Source organism: Astyanax mexicanus, chromosome 23 (genome assembly GCF_023375975.1).
Source record: "Astyanax mexicanus isolate ESR-SI-001 chromosome 23, AstMex3_surface, whole genome shotgun sequence".
Taxonomy (NCBI): domain Eukaryota; kingdom Metazoa; phylum Chordata; class Actinopteri; order Characiformes; family Acestrorhamphidae; genus Astyanax; species Astyanax mexicanus.
Window position 1 is genome coordinate 6,277,694 of NC_064430.1, and position 26,144 is coordinate 6,303,837.

Consider the following 26,144-nt stretch of genomic DNA (forward strand, 5'->3'; position numbering starts at 1 on the left):
TATACCCCCCCAAAAAAACTTACTTTAGTGACATCACCTTCAGATACATTTACTTTTACCACTCTCAGATTTTGTACAATAAATGTGATATTGGCTGTTTCCTAACTAACTTCTAAACTAAATTTAATGTTTACTGTGCTGAATGTATTCTATATGAACTTGGCACTGCAATACCACCACAAACAGTCCTAAATTTCCAGTTAAAGATCCAGTTAAAGTACATTTTACACATTTTGCCTGTCAGTTATTCTTGCCAGAAGCTAACCTGTGCAACACGTTACCACAATTCCTTAGCAATTCATTAGTTTTTATACCTTTAAAACACCACAACAAAAATGAGCAGACAGGTGAAATGAGTTTATAGGACGTATTTGGTTGACTAGCTACTGGTTTCTGTCTCTACATCCATGGTTACAACAGTGAGATGAATGAGCGCAATTAATCCGAATGATGACTAACTGGAGAAAACATATAACAAAAATAAATAATTACAATTATTATAGATTCTTAAAAAAAAGAAAACACTAGTAGATGATAATACAGTTAATGGCTTGTACCGAATCCATCTATCGAAGCCATTCCAGTCAGTTCAGTTCTGTGCTGCACATCTGGCAACCGACACATTCAGAAAAGAGAAAAAGAAAAGTAGAAGAAGAATAAAGAAGTGCTCATGTGTGCATGTAAGCTGTAAGTGTGTAGACCTGGTATGATAATTATGTTATAGATATAAATCATACAATATATGAATATAGGCTGCATGATGTTGAAAAAAAACTGTCATTGCAATATTTTGCTGTTCTGCAATTGCCTATGTATTGCGATACTATAAAATACAGGAATTTTACAAATTTCCTGAAAAAAAACATTTTCATTACAGCTCTGGACAAATATGAGACCACTTTAGTTTCTGCAGAAAATGAGAAATGGCTGAAATAACAAAAAAGGTGCAGAGTTCTCCTCCACACTCTTACACACTGCTTTTTGATAACTTTATGCCTTTACTCCTGGTGCAAAAATTCAAGCAGTTCAGTTTGGTGGTTTGATGGCTTGTGATCATCCATCTTCCTCTTGATTATATTCCAGAGTTTTTCAATTTGGTAAAATCAAGGAAACTCATCATTTTTAAGTGATATCTTATTTTTTTCCAGAGCTGCAGTCTTGATTGGTTTGTATATCATCCAAACAAAAACAGTTATCATGACAGGTCTATATGCGTGTGAGAAAATGTATACAGTTAATAAAGAATTGTTAAAACTAAAAGAACTAAAAAGAGAAAAGAGAGAAGCCCTGCACTGCTTTTATTATTATACATAACTTATTTATTCACTCCGTGTCCCTTTAAACTAGGTTCCCTCAGTAAAACCTTTGTTTTATGTTGTGTGTAAATGTGAGCCTCAGGTGTTTCCGTAGTGCCGGTGAAACGGCACTCCATGTCGGCCATAGTTGTGAGGGGTTTTAGTGAGGGGCGGAGCCTCACTTCAGCGAAAGTCTCGGTCACTGACACGGCATTAAAGGCATCAATAACTGGGGTCGGGGTGGGGTGGGGACTGCTTAGTGGGGACAGGGTGCTCAGTGGGTACTATAGGATAAGGGTGAGGGGTAACAGGGTAACAGGGTGGAGGATTGGACGGAGCCGTGTAGAAGTTCAGCAGCGCTGAGGGTCCAGTGTGTGGCCTCCGCCCAGCTCACATGCTGTCTTCATCATTGTTGTTGTTGTTGTTGTTGTTGATGTTTGGACTGTTTCTCAGGTTATTGAGCTCCAGCTCCAGCTGTCGGATTTTAATGTCCTTCTGAGCGAGCTCGTCTTTCAGCCGCCTCAGCTCGTCCTGCTGCCTGAAGAACATCCGCAAGAGCTGCAGAGAACACGCAGGATTATTACACACGATTTCCAAACAAAAACTGCTGCATTTTCCTTTTTCTGGTTTGCTATTTTTGCTACAATATATTTGTAACACATAAGGCCCTATTGAACACTCTGCGAAAGGCATGTGGCAATGCACATTGTTATCTTACATTCGGTCAACAGTCTATTTTCACGCCTTGTGCCCACGCTATTAAATTATTGTCCGATTTTAGAAATATATCTAGGCTGATGATATGAGGCATGGAGGTCTGGAAGTGAGGTGGTTTAGGTGAATTTCTGCCGTGTTTCTTGTATCTTGGCAGCATGAAATATAGGTGCTCCACTGACTGATTAAAACCCTGACAACAGTCAACAGTGAGCTGCCACCAGCTCATTACACACACAAATAAACAAGCTGCAGAGCCCAAATCCAGTGTTTACATCAACAATAAACTGAATTAAAAATAAAATATCATTGCTGTTCCCTTAAATGAGGTCAATTTCCTCTGCTGAGATACCAACGTGCCAGAGTCAGAGTGCTTCTGGTTCTTAAAGGGTATAACAGCATAGGCTTGTAAAACAGCAGGCTTATTATTCTCATACATAATTATTTGGTAGCTAATAAATATATATGTAAAATGTAAAGAAAAGTATGTACAGCATCTGGAACCGCTGCCGGTTCTGTAAGGGGTTCTATAAGGGGTTAACCCACACACATCCATCGGAGCACTAGAGTTCAGAGGACTGAAACAGCTCCTAATTACAGACCTGTAATAAGGCCTATTAATTCTGTGCACATAGACAGATCACCTCGTTCTCTGTGCGGGGAGGCACGTTTTCCAGCAGGTCGATTCCGTTCACCACCACGCTCTTCTTCTCCTTCACTGGAGCCTTGAACACCAGCTTACTGGGTCTGCTGTAGCCCTCCTTCAGAGACATCAGCACAGGCCCTGTGGATCAGCATATACATCATACACATCTGATTTATATTAACTGTTACACAACTGATCTGATCTGGTTGGAATAATCCAGTTTAAACAAGGCTATTTTGTGACTTAATAGCTTAAATAATTCGGCAATAATCAAAATGGTACATATTTTGGTTAGATTTGCCATTACCAGCTTCCTAGACATACGAGGTATTTACCTCTGAGGTAAATGGAACACGGCAAAAACTGCGCTGAGCATTTCTTATACCACTCTAGCTCACTTTACTTTACTTCACTCTACTTTGCTTTACTTTACTCTGCCTCCTTTACCTTGCCCTACCCCAGTCTGCACCACTCTTCCTCACTCTTAACTGTACATTGCTTTTACTCTACCACTCTTCCCCACACTCTACCTCATCCATGCTCTTCCTCACCTACCTTGCGCTACATCACTCTAACTTTTTCTCGCTCTGCGACACTTTAACTCTACCCCTTTACCTCACTCTACTATACTCATTATATACCTCATTCTTCCTTACTCTACCTTGCTTTACCTTGCTCTACCCCTCTCTGCATCACTCTTCCTCACTCTAACTGTACATTTCTCTAACTCCACCTTGCTGTACCTCTCTCTACCTCACTTTAACTCTACCACCCTCCACCACACCTTACCTCATACCATGCTCTACCTCATTCTTCCTTACTCTACCTCGCTCTACCGCACTCTTTCTTTTTCTACTTCACCCCACTTGGAGCTACATCACACTTACTTCACCTGCCACGCTCTAACTACACCGCTTTACTTAACTTTACTATACTCTGCCTGACTCTACCTCATTCTTCCTTACTCTACCTTGCTTTACCTCACTCTACTACACTCTGCATCACTCATCCTCACTCTAACTGTACATTGCTCTAACTCTACCCTGCTGTATCTCTCTTTCCCTCCACCACACCTTACCTCATTCATTCTCTACCTCATTCTTCCTTACTCTACCTTTGTTTTACCCCAGTCCACCTCACTCTACCTCTTTCTTCTTTTATTTACCTTTCCCTACCTCGTGCTACACCACACTTACTTTACCTTGCTTTGCCACGCTATAACTCTACCCCTTTACCTCACTCTACTATACTCTGCCTCACCCTACCTGGCTCTACCTCGCTTTACCTCATTCTTCTTTACTCTACCTTGTTTTACCTCGCTCTTCCACACTCTGCATCACTCTACCTTGCTGTACCTCTCTTTACCTTACTCTAACTTTACCACCCTCAGCCTTACTCTACCTCTCTACCTCATTCTTCTTTACTCTACCTTACTTTACTTCATTCTACACTCCTCACTCCTCCTTTCTCTACCTTGGGCAACCACACACCAACTACCTCTGTCTCATTCTACCTCACTCTACCTCACTCTACCTTGTTCTATCTCACTCTGCCTCCAGCCTAGTTATGTCACCAAAGCACAGTCTGCAGCGTGATGAACTCCTATCTATTCCCTCAAGTGCAATAAAAGTGTACCAGAGTAAATGTAAATTTTGAAGTTTTTACCTCGGTTAATGCCACTCAGCCACTCCTCTGCAGAGAGAGAAGGCTCTGTTCCTGGAGTCATGGGGTAGATGTCCTCTTGATACGTCTCCGACTATAAAAACAGCACAAACTCACTTAATACATAAAACATGGCTGTGATATGTCTCAACCCCTATCCTTTACTTACTGCCAATCCTATTTCTCATTTGTACCTTTCCCTACCCCTTTTATTCAAGTGTCTAATATACTGAGTTACAAAGAGAAGTAGTTCAAATCTTTCCTCTAAGGGAGCTTTCACACCTGCCTTGTTTGGTTCTGACTTTCTGACTTTTTTTAGTTTGGGTCTAAAACCAAAGTATCAGGTGTGAAAGCGGGAAGTCCTGGTCACAGAGCCAAGAACTCTGGAAACCTCAACTTTCTCTCACCTTTGGGGTTTTCCTCTTATTTTCACCTTTTTAATTTCAATTCATTTTTAATCATCTTTTTATTCAATTTTTGATGTATCCAAAAAACTGTTTTGCTCAGAAGATTCTTTGAATAAAATCTGACGGAACTACAATTTTGGACTGGATCTCCTTTTCTTCTTTATGACGTATCACGTCAGATACATCAGAATTCAAACAGTAGATCAATAATCTTTCAGGGGCGTGAACCACGGTCCAGACCGAAAGAGAAGGGGAGTCAGATTCTGACAGAGAGCTAGAATTCAGCACAACACCTGAAAAAGCAAAGCACCTCACAAACTCATAACTAACCAAACCAAATGTAGAGTATACAATGTGGGGCATATTTCTGGGTAGCGGCTAGGCTATATTTATTCCTGCGTGCTTTTGAATCTTTTCAGTAATAAGACAAGCTACCACTCCCTGATGAATGATGAATGTGAATATGTGTGTGTATGTTTGTGTGTCTGTGTGAGAGAGAGTGTGTGTGTGTGTGTGTTTTACAGCACCCTAACATTAGCATCTCTGTGTGTGTGTAATGATCAGGGAATGAGACGGGGGTCTCGGAGTCAGTATAATTATATAGCTAGCGCTTGTTCCCTGCGCTAGTGCTAAATAATAAACAGACATACAGCGTTGCTTGCATTACAGCAATGTCTGTGAGCCTCTTAGAAATTTCTGTACTTATTCTATAATTCCAAAAAATAGATAAAGAGAACCCAGTTAAACAAATGAGACAAAATATTATACCTGGTTATTTATTTATTGAGGATATGGAGTATATGAACCTTTTGGATTAGCAGTTAGTTTGAAGGCGAAATCAAAGTTAGGTGTTTTTAACCAATGAAAAGACAATCAGCTGTGTGTGTTACCAATTTTTAAAGAACAGGGATCTTACAAAAAATTGATCTTCACAACACTTATTTTGGAAGTATACTATGGCACAAATAAAGGAGATTTCTGAGTTACCCTCTCCAGGATTGGTCATACAGTATTTGTTAATTGGAAAGGCCTGTTCTATTAGCAGTGCTTTTTTACAGGCACTAGACAGTCAGAATGCTACTTGTAGCGACTTGGCTTTAGCTTACCCTTCTTGGCACAATCATGGAGATGGGCTCGATCAGTCCTTTCAGTGTCACCAGCTTGTAGAACCTAAAAACTTCACAGGCTCCAACATCCAGGCCATGTTTGGGCATTACACCTACCATACAAAACAGAACAGAACTATATTATAGCATTTACAGGGGTTGGACAATGAAACTGAAACACCTGGTTTTAGACCACAATAATTTATTGTGGTGACGGACAGTTCTGGTGGAAACAGGAGAGTTGAGGTGCACATTGAATTCTGCCGTGATTTGATCAGCCGTGTTTTTTTGTTTTTCAGATACAATCCGGGTTAGCACCCAAACATCCCTTTCAGACAGCTTCCTCTTACAGCGTCCACAGTTAATCCTGTTGGATGTGGTTGGTCCTTCTTGGTGGTATGCTGACATTAACCTGGATACCGTGGCTCTTGATACATCACAAAGACTTGCTGTCTTGGTCACAGATGCTCCAGCAAGACGTGCACCAACAATTTGTCCTCTTTTGAACTCTGGTATGTCACCCATAATGTTGTGTGCATTGCAATATTTTGAGTAAAACTGTGCTCTTACTCTGCTAATTGAACCTTCATGCTCTGCTCTTACTGGTGCAATGTGCAATTAATGAAGATTGCTCCAATTTAGCCATGAAACCTCTCACACTAAAATTACAGGTGTTTCAGTTTCATTGTTCAAACCCTGTACTGCTATTCAACACTTACTGTCTAGTATGACCTCTTGTTTCTAGAAACTACTTATTCATATAATGATGGGTACAGTTCAGTACAAGACTGTCCAGGAATTCTACTTTGTGGGAACAACATCCAAAATCAGTGGCATTTCTTTACAAATGCATTTCTGGAAGCATGGTCAAAAATGTCCATAAACACTTTCCTAAACCTCCTTCCTGGAAGAGTGGAAGACACTCACTTGCTAACTTAGTTAACTACAGCTAAGCTAAGTAAACAAAACTGTAATAAAAATATTTTCTTTTAAAGTCAAACGAGCACTGGATGTTAATCTACACAGATTTTTTCTCCTGAATGATAATGCTGCTCCAGCAGTGCTAACCGGGTTTAGGAGCAGGCTACAGGCCGATAATTCTCACCTCTGAACAGCAAAAGAGCTAGTGCGTTTAGTGGGTAATGCTAATGCTGCTCCAGCAGCGCTAGACAGGGTTAGCTGCAGGCTACAGGCTGATAATGCTGAGCTCTGAATGGGGAAATAGCGGTTAGCGGCTAATGCTAATACTGCTCCAGCCTCGTGCTGAAGAATTAAACTGAAAGTTTTGGGAACATTTAAGCGCGCATTATAGTGTGAAGAATATTATAGATCATGCAGGGATTAAAACAAACACTGATTCTTTTTTATGAACAGATTTACCAGCATGATACCATAAATTATATAATATTTGAGATAGATTCTTTATGTAGAGGTAAAACTTGGTGTTGGTCAGTCAGAGAAAGTTGTAATTTCTCACCCATGGTCAGGTGCTTGTGGAACATCTAGAAACCTCAGAGCCAGCACTTACCTAGTCCTTTCTGAGGAGCAGGGGACCTGAACTCCATGAGGTACTGCAGATAGGGCTTTTCAGTGGTGACCTCGTAGTAACGGATGTTCCCATCCCCCTGAAATTAAACTCATTTAGTGCTGGTTCATTAAAAAATTATAAAAAAAAATTGAATATTCTGTTTGTCAGCATTGATTACCTTGCCTGCTAAATACAGCATATGTGTGTCGGCATCATAGAAAGGGAACAGTAGCCCTGACAACCCATCTATCTCCTCCTCTTTGATAGGAATGGACAGATCTTCCTAATAATTAGAGACATAAAAATGATAGTAATGTAATAAAGCTAGTAAAGCTTAAGACGTTACCACCATGCAAAACAAGCAGTACATTAATTACAGTGAAATTACAAATAATATTATCAGATACACTGATCTAGCGTGACATGATATTTCTACATTCAATATTTACTTAGTGGACATTTAGTAAATACTGTTAATATATGTAAACTATATGTAAACTGTAATTGTACCTAACAAACACAACTATATTCTTGAATTAATCATGATTAAATTCATGATTTAAAAAAGTCTAAATGCTAGTACATCCCTGTATTTTTGGAAAGGAGCTGAAAACAGTTGTAGAGTGAGAGTTAGGTATGAGATTTAATCCATATTTCATCTTAAATAAATAGTAATCAACCTTCTGAACTCAACCTGTTTCACCTAGTAGATGTACAATGAAAATACCAATTAACAGTAATTACAATGATAATGTTATTCGTAATAATCACTATTAAATGGTTAAGTAATGTCTCAACTAATTATTAGTTAACACAAGTAAATGCTTTATTAAACAATGAATCCTTAAGTATCTTGTAACATCTATTATTTGCTATTTGCTGTTGCTTTGCAGCATCCGCAAAGCAACCAGCATTGTGAATGACCCCACTCATCCCTCACACGAACTATTCTCCCTCCTGCCTTCGGGAAGAAGGTACCGCAGCATCCGGTCCAGCATGACCAGATTCTGCAACAGCTTCTACCCCCAAGCCATCAGACTCCTCAACTGCAGAGACTGAACTGATGGTTTTTCTGTACATGCACACACACTCTTACCCCACTTACCCCAGAAAATGGAAAGCACTAAAAACCCTACTACCTCACTGGACTCTATTGCACACTGTGTAATAGAGTAATTACTACCTCACTGGTCTTTTTTGCACACTTTTTGCACACTGCATAATTTGCACACTGTCTTGTTATTTATTATTCTTTGTCTGTATGGTGTTGTATTGTCTGTCTGCACTTTTGTACTGTTGCACTTATTGTTCTGTCTACACTGTGTTTATGTGCACCATGGTCCCTGGAGGAACGTTGTTTCGTTTCACTGTGTACTCTGTATATAGCTGAAATGACAATAAAAAACACTTTGACTTTGACTTTGATTTATCTGTTAATGCACATTAATGTCAAATAATATTTAGTTGGGACATAGAGAGAGAGAGTTGGAAGAGAGGGAGAGAGAGAGAGAGAGAGAGAGAGAGAGAGGGAGTGGGGGAGGGGTAAGAGTAAGAGTTAGTAATGAGATTTAATCCGTATTTTATCTTAAATAAATAGTAATGTACCTTCTGAACTCAATTTTCTTCACCTTTCGATGAACAATGAATGTACCAAATAATAGAGTAATTAAAACATTAATAATTTCTATTAAATTGTTATGTAATGTCTCAACTAATTATTAGTTAACCCTAGTTAAGGCTTTATTACACAATGAATGCTTAAGTATCTTGTAACATATATTAGTTAATAATAACTTAAAATCCATGCGTCTATTAATACACATTAATGTCAGTTAATATTTAGTTGGGACATTCTGTTGCAAGTACTATTAATGAATGTACCCTCAATGTAAAGTTTACCAATCACAACAATATTCTTTAATTAATCATGATAAAATGTGTGTATGATTAAAATGTCTAAATGCAAGTACATCTCTGTATTTTTGGGAGGGATAAAACTACTATAGAAAGAGAGAGAGAGAGAGAGAGAGAGAGATTTTACCTTAAATAAATTGTAATCTACCTTCTGAACTCAAAAGTAGCCAAGTAAAACTGCTAACACATCAACAGGCTCTGTAAAAAGTGTGAACTATGAGAGGATGATTGGGCCAAATTTTGTAAAATTCTTATTAATCTGTGTTCTTTTTTTGTTTTACATATTTCAAAAAATCCAGATTATGCTTTAAATATGTGGGTTATCGCATTTACTAATTTCTGTAAAGCTATACCAGTTATAAAAAGCTGCTATACAAATCATTAGTTTTAATGCACTGATGCCTATTCTGAGTTGAGGGAATTCATCTCTCAGACAGACAAACCTACACCTCTCTGTGAAGCAGGGGTGGTCCCTCTCACCTGATCCCACAGTGCAATCTGTCGGGTGTTCCAGCGGGACACCCCCGTCGTCAGGAGTCGCTTCATGTTGCCCAGGAACACAACGCGGTTCACCTTGTGGTTCTTGCAGTTCGCTTCCTGTAGAAACACATAATAAATACTACTGAAGACCAGAGGTGGAAAGTAATTAATTACATTTACTCATTTTACTGTAACTGAGTAGGTTTTAGAAGTATTTTTTATAAGTACATTTAAAGTAGTTTTTAAATTAGGTAATTTTACTTTTACTCAAGTTTATTTTGACACAAGTAATTTACTTTGCTACATTCAAAAACACCCCATTACCGAGAAAATTAAAATGCTGGAGAAAACAATTGTCTGAATAAATAAAAAAATAGTTTTGTTCTCCATGGCAGCGCAGCTGAACTTCTTCATGCAGTGTTTATTACGGTTAGCAAGAGAGATGCTGTGTGAATTAGCTGTGTAGCTTCACTGACCATCATTGTGTAGTCGTGCTCACTAGGGTAACCTTCCCTTTAGGGCTGCAACGATTATTCGATATAATTGACACTGTTGATTATTTAAAATTGTCGACTACAAATTTCAGTGTCAACTAATCGTTAGTTTGTAACAGTACTGCATTTCAAAAAAGTGCTGGTGACAGAAGTGCAATGGGATATGGGTAAATAGCTCACTCACACAGTTCACACTCAACTTAATCTGTGTCTCTAAAAGTGCCTAAACTCAACAGATTACATAATTACTCACTAAATATCAGTACTTTTCTATATTTAAACAACATCTAGACATTTAAATGGCTTTTAAATCTCATGTTCAGCTGTTCCAATCATTTTTAGAGGTGGAGGACATGGCAGAAATAATCGCTGACTAATCAACTAATCGACTAATCGAAAAAAATAACCATTAGATTAGTCGACTACCAAAATAATCATTAGTTGCAGCCCTACTTCTCTTGGGCCCTCAGTATTATTTTATATTTTGGTTGACTACCTGAAAACATTGTTGTGGGCAATAAGAGTAAGCTACCATTTTCTTAACTTAAAATATGGGATGAAATTGAAACAAATAAAGGTAATAATAAATTGCGAATGGTTTCCTTTTTCAGTAGATTCTATAGCATTTCAGCACACGTCTTCTAGAAAACAGCTAATTGCATTAAACTGTGTTATGCATTAAATGCCCTGTCTGTTAAATGCTGGCAGAAAACTGCTGCCACTTAATTACTGCAATTTTACAAAACCTGAGAGCCTGTTTTTTTTTGTCTACTTTTCAGATTTTTAGTTAATCTCTTACAGATTCAGTCCTATAGAGAAGTGACCTACGTGAGAATACTGAATTATTAAAAGCTTCGGTAAAAGTTGACCTTTGGCAGAACATTAAGGCAGGTCAGGGCTGTGGTATTGATCTGTGAAGCTCTTTGAAGAAACTGAAGGATTATGTTAAGATCAAGTATGGAACTTTGCCAAACAATTAAGTCATTTTTAACACCTTTAAGTTTGGACCAGAGTCTGAATCACAGTTCATGTGTTTGTTACACAGTATTTGGTCTGTTTAATTCGGTTAGTTTTGGTTTCACACTGTTTAGTTTAGTGACTGAAAGAACTAAATGACTACTACATTCTGTTGTCATCACCTCTTAGTGGGCGGAGTCTCTTGCTATACTTCACACTGATTGGTTGATTTTCCAGGTGCTGTACTGAATTCTACCACCCTGCCAGAGTCTGACTTATTTGCAGAAATGCATTAATGTAATGTATGTAGATTTCTCTTAGATTCCTTTTATTTCTGTTTATAAATACAGGTTAATCTACAGCTACAGTAGATACAGAATCACCATCACCGTAATCTGCACATTAAGGGAAGTAGGATTTCAGCACAAGATTGGTTATTTTTCTTCTTCTATTGTTTAATTAAGTTTTATGGTGTTTAATGGGAGATAATTGTCTGCCTTAACTTCCTTTGATTGTTGCGAAATTTGAAACAAACGTAATATGGATGAGTCATGCTTCATTTAATTCAGAGCTTTTTAAGCCATGCCTTTCGCATTTTTAGTTTAGTCCAAAAAACAAAAGTATCAGGTGTGAAAGGTGCCATGAAACACAATCCGGATCAAAAGACTGGTAAAAATTTGATCAGTTCCAGAAAGATCTACTGAACCATGTTCCTTTTCTTTCACAGTGTGAAAAACCTTTTTTTGGTTGGCTCAGATTTTATTGAAGCAGCAGAGACAGCATTAATAAATAACTGTAGTAAATATCAATGGGTAATTAATCAGGTTAAACTGCACCTGAACAGCCGTTCAGCTGAAACATGAGGAGCATATTTGATAGTTTGTTTGATCAGATTGAGGTTGGATCACATTCTAACCACAAATAAACTGCTTTAGAGATGGTTTGGGATAAGTTTCTCTTATAAATCTCAAATCGGTTGTTTTGGTGCACACCTGAGTGTAATTACTGTTATTACACCAGCTAAAATGAACCGCATCAAAAGTACAAAAGCAAGAAAGTCGTTTTTAACCAGAATAAATAGTGCTGGTGTAAAAACACCCTTAGTCTGGCTGCTATTGTCTGCTGGTGCTCTGTTTTCACCCCCCCTGTGCTTAAGGCTTTAAGTCCTCAGTGTATCAGGAGAAGACTGGGTGTGGAAGTCGTAATGACGTCCACTGGGGGTTAGATCTTTTGAGGCCTGCAGACACCAGAGACTCAATACAGACACAGTGAGATCCCAAATAAGGTCTAACCTCTATGTCTTTTATAGTCTGTGTGTATATATATATATATATATATATATATATATATATATATATATATATATATATATATATATGTATATATACATATGTGTGTGTGTGTGTGTTTGTGTGTGTTATATGTGTCTGTGTGGTCGATGTTCTCACCTGTAACACCTGCCCAGTCCGAGGTTCGATGACCCGCAGCTTCTTGTCCTTGCAGCTGGTGGCCAGCAGGCTTCCCTCAGTATTGAAGGACATGCAGAGGATAACGTCTGAGTGACAGTCGATCATCTTCACCGGCTCCCCGATCTCCAGATTCCAGATCAAGATCTGCAGCAGAAAGTGAAGAGGATAAGACTGGTGTCAACTTTATATATATATGAATTAATGACCCTAATGGATGGATAAACAGAACCTTTCAAAGGAAACTCTATATATAATCTGAGAATGCTAACAATGTAATATTTGTTCAAAATTGATAAATAGATGGATGCATGGATGGAAATTGCAGACTTAATCTGAGAATGCAAACAATGTATGATTTTTGTCTAAAAATGTGGAATCGTTTTTGGATAGATAGATAGATAGATAGATAGATGGATGGATGGATGGATGGATGGATGGATGGATGGATGGAAGGAAGGAAGAAAATTGCAGAATTATTCTGAAAATACAAACAAAGTACGATTTGTTTTAAAATTTGGAATCGTTTTTAGATAGATACATGGATGGATGGATGCAAATCTTAATCTAACAATGTAATGTATGATTTTTTTCTAAAAATGTGGAATCGTAGATAGATAGATAGATAGATGAATTGAAGGATGGATGAATGGATGGATGGATGGAAATTGCAGACTCAATCAATGTATGATTTGTTCTACAAATTTGGAATCATTTTTTGATAGATACATGGATGGATGGATGGATGGATGGAAATTGCAGCCTTAATCTAAGAATGCAATGTATGATTTTTTTCTAAAAATGTGGAATCGTTTTTAGATAGATAGATAGATAGATAGATTAATTGAAGGATGGATGAATGGATGGATGGATGGATGGAAATTGCAGAATTAATCTGAGAATGCAAACATGATTTGTTTTAAAAAATTGGAATCGTTTTTAGATGGATAGATAGATGGATGGATGGATGCATGGATGGATGGGTGGATAGATGCATGGATGGATGGAAGGAAATTGCAAAATTAATCTGAGAATGCAAACAATGTACGATTTGTTAAAAAAATTTGGAATCATTTTTAGATAGATTAGATTTAGATTTAAAGTTTAATGCAGGCGATATTGCTAGGTTGTCTCTAAGCTGTTACAAGTTGGTTGCTAAGGTGTTGCTGTGGTATAGGAGTCAGTTGCTAAGGGGTTGTTGGGTGGTTGCGAAGTTGTTACTAAGGTATAGGTGCTGGTTTAAGTGTATAAGTGTTGCCAGGTAGTTGCCAAGTTGCCAGTTGCAATTACACTAACAAATAAGTTATACTAACTAATAATAAAACGATATACTCAATTACCTCATATTCTAAACATTTTTGATCGAATAAATAACTAGCAGATAACTTTTAAATATTTTTAAATCATAAATAATAATATATACAAAATATATATAAAAAATAATAATAATGAATCACCCAGTGTTCTTATTACCTTATAATCATATCCAGCACTGAAGAGGATGCCACTGCTGGTGGGGTGCCACTCAATAAGACCCACCCGCCTACTGTGACCATACAACTCCAGTATGGCTTCCGTCATATTCCTCCTCAAACCACTGTCTGGAATCTCCCATATTCTCACCTAACACACACACACACACACACACATAAATAATTGTTTAAAAAGCCACACAGAAACGACAATTTTAAAGAGAAAGACATTTATTAATGTAGTCTATGCATCTCTACATCACGTCCTCTACACTACACACACTACACATCTGCCAGCTTTCACTACACACTTACACACTATTCTAACAGCCAGCAGGAAGGCAAAAAACATCTAAATAGAGAATAATCTATGCAGCTGATGCATCAGGGTTTAAAGGATTATGCTGGTAATATGGAGAGCTTATCTTTTATAGAGCGACCGGCCGAAAACCACGGACTATTACATGTACAGAGGCTTTGTGACTTCAGCTTGTGAGTTTTCTGTTTGTTTTGAGTGCTGAAATTCTCTTTTGACAAGCTTTATTTACTATATTATTGTGTAAGGATTTTTTTACTCACTATTTGTATATATACAGTTTATACAGTATACATTATATGTATAGATATATATATATATATATATATAATTATGGCAAGTCAAACAGGAAATATATAATAAAAGCGATATATATATAATAAAAGCGGATATATATAATGAACTCTGATGTATATATGTATTCTCTGGTTTGAATCCTAGTGTGGATGTCTGAGCTGGATCATTGGCTATCCAGGAAAAAGGCGGAGTCTTATAGGGGAAGTCCATATGAACAGGAGATTAAGTAATTGGCCTTTCAAATTGAGTAGAATATGGAGGAATGGTAAAGTCTGGACTCATTAATGCTGAAACATATTGTATTAAATATACTTGTTGAGGTTTCTGTGTCTTTTTTATGCAAAACGGATGCTTTCTGCTTTTTTTTCAGATTACAAACCTATACTTATTAGTATATTAAGTATACGAGTAGTTAAATCAGAATTTTGTATTATTAAGTAAAATCTTATTATATATTTATGTATACTTATATTTAATTATAATATTTATAATTATAATATTTAAATCAAATTTTTAAAAGGTGTAATCCATAAATGTAAAACTTTAACAGTGCTTTTATGTTTTTTTTTACATTTTGATTTAAATAGTTCAGATTCAAACACCATATACCTTTTTTAGTGAAAATAAAAAAATACATTTACTGTATGTATCTAAATCTTTTAAATCTGAACATTTATGGGTATGAAATTCTGAAGTGTGAAACAACAAATTTCACAACCTCACAAGTTTAAAGCACAAAAACACTGTTAGAATTCAGATCTATGAAATCCCCCATTCATGATTTCAACTTTATCAAAAGCCAGACCCATTTCATTGAAAAAGTTCAAAATTTAGATTAAGATTTGAAGCAGCTGCTCTCTGAACTCTGCACAGTATATTTTACTGTATATTTATACTGGATTAGATGACCTGCTGTACATAGTACGTCGTATATTCTGAATGGAGCTCTGTAAATTGACTGTATGTTGATTTCTGTAATTCCACTTACAGAAGAGTCTTCAGAACAGGAGGCGATGATATTTTCATGGAAAGGATTCCACTTGATGTCCAGAACGTTGCCCTGGTGACCGCAGACCTTTGGGTGGTGAGGGTCGATGCGTCCGGCCTGTGGAAGATAAACGCTCATTAATGTACAATAAAACACAGAGCATATTTTATGATTATATAGGTCTTTTTGATTGTTCCTCTAGGTTTAATACATTGTAAAGAAAAACACTAAGAAGCTACACTTTAGATCTTAGAAAAAAAAACATATAAATAAAATATAATCAGATGTTGTATTATAGTTATACAATGGTTTGGATGATACACTGTGTGAACAAATAGTGTAATACATACAGCTCTGAAAAAAAGAAACCACTGAAAAACGATGAGTTTCTTTGATTTTACCAAATTGAGAACCTCTGGAATATAATCAAGAGGAAGATGGATGATCACAAGCCATCAAACCAAGCTAAACCGCTTGAATGTTTCCACCAGGAATGCAGGCATAAAGTTATCCAAAAGCAGTGTGTAAGACTGGTGGAGGAGATCATGATGCCAAGATGCATGAAAACTGTGATTAAAAACCAGGGTTATTCCACCAAATATTGATTTCTGAACTCCTAAAACTTTATGAATATGAACTTGTTTTCTTTGCATTATTTGAGGTCTGAAAGCTCTTTTTTTTGTTATTTCAGCCATTTCTCATTTTCTGTAAATAAATGCTGTAAATGACAATATTTTCATTTGGAATTTGGGAGAAATGTTGTCTGTAGTTTATAGAATAAAACAATGATGTTCATTTTACTCAAACATAAACCTATAAATAACCTATAAATAGCTATAAATCCTATTATTTTTTCCAGAGTTGTATATGTATGTCTTACATTGTCGCTGTCCAATAAAAAACAAGTATCTCCAACACAGCAACTTTACAGAAGGGAGAAAAAAACCTTATACACTTTCTTTTGAAGTCAATGTAAAAAGAGTTTATTTCAGGTCATTTTTAAGTATTTCTATTGGTCTGTTCATCAAGAGATTTTGGCACAGTTTGTCTGTTGATAATCAGTGATCAGATAATTAAAGCAATACTAACTAAAGTACTTCAAATTATTATTATTATTATTATTATTATTATTATTATTATTATTATTTAGGATTAATATTTTTATGTGAATAAATGGTAAATGAAACTGAGTACCAAACCTACTTATCAATAACACAGCATTCAAACCACTGTGCCACCATTGACATATTATCTATTACATATATAATACTATTATTATTCATATTATAATCATAACCACTGGTGGGGTGCCACCCTTTTAACTCCCACTCAGTTTTAAATATATATATATATATATATATATATATATATATATATATATATATATATATATATATATATATATCCTATCTTAATAATCCAAACCTTAATATATAAATGTATATGAACTCATACAGGGTGTCATCTTCTCACAAACAGATATCGCAGTACTATCATAGTATCTCAATATCAGCTGTTTACCCAGCGATACTGTAATACACTCCATCAGTCACAGGGTGGAGCTGCTGCACAGCGCTCAGATCCCACCCACCCACTCACCCACAGCTCTGCCTGAATGTCGGTCATGATGTCATGAATGTTTGATGTTACTTAAGTCCATTGACCTGCTTCTGTGCTCCTGTGGGATGTGTAGTTTAGGTTGTAGATGATGAGTGTGTGATGATGGAGTGTGTTACTGAGGATTCTCCAGACTGCAGCGCACAGCTGATAGTCTGATATGCAGAGCTCAGCAGATTATGTTAGAGTTTCTGAATCAGTTTCTCTGATTTTGCTATTTATAGGTTAATGTTTGAATAAAATGAACATTGTCTTCATTCTATAACTACAGACAACGTTTCTCCCAAATTCCTAATAAAAATATTGTCATTTAGAGCATTTATTTGCAGAAAATGAGAAATGGCTGAAATAACGAAAAAAAGATGCAGAGCTTTTAGATCCAAATAATGCAAAGAAAACAAGTTCATATTCATAAAGTTTTAAGAGTTCAGAAATCAATATTTGGTGAATTAACCCCCATTTTTAATCACAGTTTTCATGCATCTTGGCATCATGTTCTCCTCCACCGGTCTTACACACTGCTTTTGGATAACTTTATGACTTTACTCCTGGTGCAGAAATTCAAGCAGTTCAGTTTGGTTTTGTTGGCTTGTGATTGTCTATCTCCCTCTTGATTATATTCCAGAGGTTTTCAATCAAATAAAATCATCATTTTTAAGTGATCTCTTATTTTTATCCAGAGTTGTATGCGTATATTCTTGAAATTCATAAAAAAAATTGCAACATGACTATCACAAAAATATCATAAAAAAATTATATTTCAAATTTTTATCACATTTTTTATTCTCCCCAATTTACAAGGCCAATTACACAACCCACTCATTAGGAATCCCCTATCACTAGTGATACCCCAAAAACCAGGAGGGTGAAGACTAGTACATGCCTCCTCCGACATATGTAAAGTCAGACTCCGCCTCTTTTCGAACTGCTGCTGATGCAGCATTGCCGAGTAGCATCACTCAGAGAAAGCATTCGGAGGAAAGGGCAGCGACTCGGTTCTGATACATCAGCTCACAGACACAGCCTTGTGATGATCCACATCACCCTAGGAGTGATATGGAGGGAAAGAGCACCATTTACTTTACCCACCCAGAGAGAGCAAGGCCAATTGTGCTCTCTAAGGACTCCGGCAGCTGATGGCAAGCTGCATAACCGGGATTCGAATCGGCAAGCTCCTGATTATAGTGGCATATCTGGCTAGAATTGTTATTTCTGGCTGAAATAACATCCACATTCAGTATAGGAGACCCCACACACATATTCCACAAGTTCTCTAGCTTGGCAGGTTCTCCTCCACCAGTCTTACACACTGCTTTTGGATAATTTTATGCCACTCCTGGTTCTTTAGCTTACATGGGGAAATGGCAAAAGTCATGGGACACAATGCCAGTTATTGTGTGTAACAGATTTGCACTTTTTCTCCATTCATATTCACACGACACCAAGAAAATCAGTAATTATTCTTTTTTTTTTTACCATGTCCGCATAAAATTAGCGCAGACATGGCTCAAGGGCATCGTTCATTTTAGAGTCTTTCACAGAATAACATCTACAAGATTTCCGCTGATTTCCCACAGGGGGTCAGAACCCAGCGGGACAGACAAAAATATAATAATGATGAGAAGAACTGAATGCAAATGGATGATAATCTTGTAAAAGAGGATACTCTGATCTGGTAGATATGTTAGACAAAGTAATACTATACACTAAAATGAAATAATATTGCTCATCAGAGAATAGCCTTTAATAGCTAATAAGTGAAATTATGGGTTGTGGACTGGCTGCCCCAAAACAAAAGATCCTCAGCTCAAATTACATCATCAAGCAACACAAACAGGAACCCAGTCTCTGCAGAGACTCATCCAGAGAGAACCCCCCCTGCTGGGGTGAAAAACATGGCAACCTCATATGCACAGATATCTGATACAGCAATCTGCAGCCTAATTAAACAATGCAAACAGCTGGTGTAGAAGTAGAAGGCTTCCATAGGCTGCCATTGCAACTGCACACTCACCAAAGCCCTTTATTAGGAATACTTACTTTATCTACTAGGTTCACCAATAGGAAAAATAATTCCAATTTCGTCAGGCAAGAACAGAAAGCTGAGGCTGCAGTGGACACGAGCTTAGCAATACTGATTAATACTATTTTTTCATTATTTTAAAATATTCTGCATTTGTAAATTAATATCTGTAAAATCATCTGAAATTATTTATAGGTTTATGTTTGAGTAAAATGAACAGTGTTGATTTATTCTATAAACTACAGACAACATTCCTCCCAAATTCCAAATAAAAATATTGTCATTTACAGCATTTATTTGCAGAAAGTGAGAAATAGCCGAAATTAACAAAGGAGATGCAGAACTTTCAGACCTCAAATAATGCAAAGAAAACAAGTTCATATTCATAAAGTTTTAAGAGTTCAGAAATCAATATTTGGTGGAATAACCCTGTTTTTTAATCACAGTTTTCATGCATCTTGGCATCATGTTCTCCTCCACCAGTCTTACACAATGATTTTGGATAACTTTATGCTGCTTTACTCCTGGTGCAAAAATTCAAGCAGTTCAGTCTGGTTTGATGGCTTGTGATCATCCATCTTTATCTTGATTATATTCAATTAGGTAAAAACAAAGACTCATCGATTTTAAGTAGTCTCTTATTTATTATTTTTTTTTTACAGAGCTATATGTTTTATATTTTAGATTCTTCAAAGTAGCACCTCTTGTTTAGATTAAACAGTTTCACACATTTTGGCTGAATTTTCTCAGTCAGTTTTATGATATGAAGTCACCTGAAATTCAGGCTTTCAGTTAACAGCTGTGCTGAACTCGTCAAGAGTTAATTACTTGAATTTCTTGCCTCTTAATGTTAGTTTGAGAGCATCAGTTGTAAAGTAGTGAAGAGGTAGAGTTACAGGTATACAGTGAATAATAGCTCTATTTGAGTAATGTTCTAGTTCGAAATACTCAAATTCTTTAAGAAGTGAAGGTCGGTCAATCCTGAAAAAATTCAAGAACTTTGAAAGTGTATCTTCAAGTGCAGTTCCTGCAAAGACCATCAAAAATGTTATGATGAAACTGGCATTCATCAGGACTGCCTTAGGCAAGGAAGAGCAAGAGTTTCTTTTTTTAAGTTACTACATGATTCCTTATGTGTTCCTTCATAGTCTGGATCCCTACATTCTTAACATTCTTAGGCATACATGAGATAAGGGACTGATGTGCCAAAAGTCATGGGACATGATACTACTTCCTGTAGGTCAGGACATGGTGGCGGTTGAGCCAAGGGGGCCGGGGGGCTGCAGGATGTGGTGGTCTGTGGGGATAATGTGGGACTGTGCGATTTCCTCAGAGAGACCCCCATCATGGGGAGAGGAGGACAAAGGGCCTGGGAGAGTCACAGTCTGCTTCTAAATGTCTGTCATTTTTTCTATTTCTTCCTTTTGTGCTTCCCTTTATGCTTCATACTCTAGCAGTCGCAAAGAAATGCTAATGATCGGGCATACACACTTCAGAAGACGAGGCCTATACATAGGAAGTGGACTATTAAGGGTCTTAGTCATCATTTCTTATGTCATCTTCTACTTGATTACCCCTTTCACACTACCGAGTCGTGCTTTAACCCATAGAACCCTATGGACAGATTTTCCATCCAAAATCGCACCTTGTGTTCTCAGCTTAATTTCTCAGGAATCCCTTCACCTATAAACATTATCCATATATGGTTAGAAAGGGCGGAACTTACTCTTTCTAAAAATAGTGATGATATCCCAGTGCGGTAAAGATAAATCTACAAGAAACCCATTGAGAAAAACACATAAAAAAATGAGAAAATCTCCTTCCCCAAACAATATTTAATATTTACCTTTAGTGCTTCAAACATATTTATATGGTGTTTCTGCCTGATGCTCTCCATGTATTCAGTCAAAGTAATAATAAGTCATGTAATGAACTATCATCAATATTCTCATGCTTTCTTATAACTCATAAACACTCTCTTAACTAACCATTTTTGAAAAGATATCTTAGGTGTGAATATATTTAAAGTCTATACATTCAAAAATAAGTAAAAAAAAAACAGGCGCTTGGTAAAATTTTGACCAAAACATGATCAGTTCCAGGAAAATATAAGAATTCTGCTTCCTTTTACATTTTAAATGATTATATTTTTGAGCAGCCGTATGTCTTCTGGAGTAAAAGAGATCAGGGCTCGTGTGTCTGTCTGATATAATTACTGTGTTATAAGACCTGAAAGAGGAACTGACAAAAACTGAGAGAAAAAAAACACACTAAAACAGCCTAGAGGTTTATTCTCATGCAGTCGGTATGTCTCAGAGGAAGCTCAGACTGGCCTTCACCCTCCCACTGCTCGTAGCAGGGTGTTATGGGGGAGTCGTAGGGAGTCGTAGCTAGTGGGTGGTTTGTTAGAGTGGAATATGCCACCAGCTTGTGATTATTTAGCAAGACAGGAGGAGGAGAAGGAAGATAACTCGGTCTGTGATTAGTGGAACCAGGAAATGAAGATACAGTCATATGAAAAAGTTTGGGCACCCCTATTAATCTTAATCATTTTTAGTTGTAAATATTTGGGTGTTTGCAATAGCCATTTCAGTTTGATATATCTAATAACTGATGGACACAGTAATATTTCAGGATTGAAATGAGGTTTATTGTACACAAACAGAGTCGCCTGAGGTGTGCTTTTGCTTTTGAAGAAATGGCTTCTTTCGCATCACTCTCCCATACGGCTTCTCCTTGTGCAAAGTGCGCTGTATTGTTGACCGATGCACAGTGACACCATCTGCAGCAAGATGATGCTGCAGCTCTTTGGAGGTGGTCTGTGGATTGTCCTTGACTGTTCTCACCATTCTTCTTCTCTGCCTTTCTGATATTTTTCTTGGCCTGCCACTTCTGGGCTTAACAAGAACTGTCCCTGTGGTCTTCCATTTCCTTACTATGTTCCTCACAGTGGAAACTGACAGGTTAAATCTCTGAGACAACTTTTTGTGTCCTTCCCCTGAACAACTATGTTGAACAATCTTTGTTTTTAGATATTTTAAGAGTTGTTTTGATGAGCCCATGATGCCACTCTTCAGAGGAGATTCAAATAGAAGAACAACTTGCAATTGGCCACCTTAAATACCTTTTCTCATGATTGGATATGCCTGGCTATGAAGTTCAAAGCTCAATGAGGCTCCCAAACCAATTTTGTGCTTCAGTAAGTCAGTAAAAAGTAGTGAGGAGTATTCAAATCAATAAAATGATAAGGGTGCCCATACTTTTGCATCGGTCAAATTTTAGTTTAATGCATATTGCACATTTTCTGTTAGTACAATAAACCTCATTTCAGTCCTGAAATATTACTGTGTCCATCAGTTATTAGATATATCAAACTGAAATGGCTGTTGCAAACACCCAAATATTTACAACTAAAAATGATTAAGATTAATAGGGGTGCCCAAACTTTTTCATATGACTGTAACACAAGGTGGTGGAGTACCAGTATATATGTCCAGTAACCTACAGTAAGTACACATGTCCAGAGTGGTGGGCATACACTATTGTGCGGCCTGAGGAGCAGTAAGTGTTAAGGGCCTTGTTCAAGGGCCCAACACAGGCAGCTTGCCAAACCAGAATATCCTACCCACAACCCAGGGCTCGAACCACCGAGCCACCACTAACCCCACAGGAGCCCAAGACTGTATTGTTATGTTCTGTATTGTTCTATTGTCCTGTATTGTTTCAGCTCATATAAAGCAGTCTATTTCAGTATACATTATATAATCATGTAATGTATTCGTTTGTACCATGTACTCATAGTTCTGCTTTCTGATTGTTGGTTCCTGTGTTCTGAGCTCTATCTCTGGATGTGTGAATATAAACATCCACTCCACCCTTCCCTTCAGTGTTAGTAATGTTTCTAAAGCTGAGTTTAGCAGCCATCCCATTGTTCTCCATTCCCTGAATTGATTTTAAACTGTCACTGTCTGTTTACAATCGGAGAGGAGCATCAGAATGATTTATAGAAATGTTGTATAAAGATGCTTTAATAACTTCAGCTATCACTGCAAAACAGAAAACTTTATATGTTTTATTCATTACTTTCACATTACTGCAGCAGAAACTTGTGAGAGGAAGTGCTTGAGAGAGAGATTATAAAAAGAAGAAGCGACAGTTAAAAAGAGAGAGCGTAAGAGAGAGAGAGAGAAACAAAGAGAGAAATGAGAGAGAAAGAGAAAGTGAGAAAAATAGAGATAGAGAGAGAGACAGAGAGTGAAAAAAGGAGAAAGATAGAAAAGGAGAAAGAATTAAAGAGAGGAAAAAGAAGTGAGTGAGAAACAGAGAGAAAGAGAGAACAAGAGAGGGTGGGAGAAAAAGAGAGAGAGACAGAAAACGAGAAAGAGTGTGAGAAAGAGACATCAAGAGACAGCATGAGAGATAGAAAGAGAAAAAATGAAAGAAAATGAGAAAGAAAAAATGAGAAAAAGAAAGTAAGAGTGAGAAAGACTAAAAGAAAGAGAGAGAAAGTAAGTGAGAGAGAAAGAGATGAAGAGGGATAAATAGAGACAAAGACAGAGAAAGAGATACAGAGAGAAAAGGAGAGAATGTGTAAGAAAGAGAGAGAGAGAGTAAGAGAGACTAAAGGTGAGAAAGAGTTTGAGATATATATATAGAGAGAGACAGAGAGACAAAGAGAGAGCAAGAAAGAGAGAGAGAGTGAGAGAGGCGAAGAAACAGAAGGCAAGAAAGAGTGTGAGAAAAAGACAAAGAGAGAAAAAGAGAGGGTGTGAGAAAGAAAGGGAGTACAGGAGAGAGAAAGTAAGCAAGAGAGAGCACAGGAGAGAGAGAAAACAGCAAGTAAGAGAATTAGAGAGAAAGAATGGGAGTGGGAGAGAGAGAGTGAGAAAAAGAGAGTGAGAGAGAGAGAGTGAGACCACAGACAGAGAGTGAGAAAGAGAAAGTGAGTCAGTTAGAGAGAGTGAGACCACAGACAGAGAGTGAGAAAGAGAAAGTGAGTCAGTTAGAGAGAGAGAGAGAGAGAGAGAGAGAGAGAGTGAGACCACAGACAGAGAGTGAGAAAGAGAAAGTGAGTCAGTTAGAGAGAGAGAGAGAGAGAGAGAGAGAGAGAGTGAGACCACAGACAGAGAGTGAGAAAGAGAAAGTGAGTCAGTTAGAGAGAGAGAGAGAGAGAGAGAGAGAGTGAGACCACAGACAGAGAGTGAGAAAGAGAAAGTGAGTCAGTTAGAGAGAGAGAGAGAGTTGAGTTTTAACCACACTTTATTAACAATATTAGTTAAAACAGACCATCAGTTACATAAAAACACAGGTTGGTTTAAGCTAAAAGATCATTAAAAATGAGTTCACCATTTAAAATTTTACATAAAGCTCCTTCGTAGTCCCACACATTTTCAAACCCAACATGATCGTTCATTGCATCATAAAACATAAAATCAACCCTCACCCTGGCCTGTATTAACCGTTTAAAAAGTAAAAGAACATCACAAACTTGGCCTGAGTCTATTTTCTTCTTTCTGCTAAAATAAATTGCACTCTTGGCCTGCCCCAAAATAAAATTCAACAAGTGACATTTCTTTTTTCTCTTTTGGCAGTATGGAAAACCCAAAATAAAAAGTGACAGTGTAAAACATTCATTAAAACAAGTAAAAAGGGAGGTTAAAACCCTAAACAGTAAAACCAGTCTTGTACACTGAGTAAAACAATGAAAAACAGTTTCCCTTTCAAAACAAAAAGGGCACTCAGAGGTCACTGCAGGGTTTAAAATGGAAACAAAAGCATTCACAGCGATAATTCCGTGTAAGATTCTCCACTGCAAGTCTCCAGCAGATTTGGTCAATGGTGGCTTGTACAGTGCTCTCCATGCTGGTTTGACGTCACAGCCAAGGCCAAAGTGCGCCCTCCAGGGGGTGTCGACCAGCCCGGCCAGTTTGTCTAGATGGATCACCTTCACACACCCCCTGTACATGGCCTTGGCATGTAGACCGTCAAACCGCATGTCTGTTAGTCCGTCCAGCGATAAAAGAGGGCTCTGTGTGTCTAAAATGTTAAAATTGGGCCTGATCCAAAGACAGGGAAAAGGGTCCGTCCTCTGAAGCTCCGCCTGCCCAGGTGTCCATTTTTCCAGAAGGTTCCTTTCTTTTGTTGTCAGCGCCTCCCGAAACCTGTGGAGCATCTGAGAAACGACCCTGACTGACCGTACTCCAAGTTTGTGAGCCAGTTCCTCCACACCATCCAGGGTCGTCCCAACAGTCTTTAGGAGATGCTCCACAGTAACTAGTCCCACTTCCATCAGTCTTTTGGACAAGGAACCTTCCGCGATGGCCAGGCGGGCTCCATGGACCACAGGCTCTTGGAGAAACCAGTACATGGACATACTGGAGGCCTGTCTCTCCACCAAGTATAACTGCCAGGCCCTAAAAACACTTGCATAAAAAGAAGACATTCCGGCACATAAAAACTCATCAGTTCGTAATAAAAACACACTTTCCTCCAGACCCAGCCCGCCCGCTCTACGCAAAATAAAACCAGCCAAATGTCTCCAAAGAGTGTTAAAAGAACCAAATAAAAACCTCTGTAAAAATTGTAATCTAAAAGTTGCCCTCCTGCTATCAAGGTGAATGAGACCCTGCCCGCCCTCATCCCTTGATAAAAACAAAACACTGCGCTGGACCCAGTGAAGATTATCCCACATAAAATTAACAATTAAAACTTGAATGCCAGTTAAAAGTCCCCGAGGGGGTTCGAGAACAGCCAACCTATGCC

The 26,144-nt window shown here is 37.6% G+C and overlaps 1 protein-coding gene across 5 annotated transcripts in view; it reads right to left on the reverse strand.

Moving 5' to 3' along the window:
- Window positions 1-336: 336 nt before the first annotated feature.
- The window catches only part of coro2ba (coronin, actin binding protein, 2Ba), a 102,510-nt gene continuing 76,702 nt past the window's right edge, over window positions 337-26,144 (reverse strand). For 4 of the 5 annotated variants that reach the window (XM_049470975.1, XM_049470974.1, XM_049470971.1 and 1 more), the window contains exons 3-12: window positions 15,743-15,859; window positions 14,143-14,292; window positions 12,652-12,816; window positions 9,753-9,869; window positions 7,537-7,641; window positions 7,359-7,455; window positions 5,831-5,943; window positions 4,321-4,411; window positions 2,654-2,793; window positions 337-1,853 (exon numbers count right to left, since the gene is read on the reverse strand). In XM_049470975.1, the coding sequence (XP_049326932.1) occupies window positions 1,686-1,853; window positions 2,654-2,793; window positions 4,321-4,411; window positions 5,831-5,943; window positions 7,359-7,455; window positions 7,537-7,641; window positions 9,753-9,869; window positions 12,652-12,816; window positions 14,143-14,292; window positions 15,743-15,859 (1,263 nt within the window). In that variant the 3' untranslated portion in view covers window positions 337-1,685. The remainder of the gene's footprint in view (window positions 1,854-2,653; window positions 2,794-4,320; window positions 4,412-5,830; window positions 5,944-7,358; window positions 7,456-7,536; window positions 7,642-9,752; window positions 9,870-12,651; window positions 12,817-14,142; window positions 14,293-15,742; window positions 15,860-26,144) is intronic. The other variant, XM_049470972.1, reaches the window with a different exon arrangement.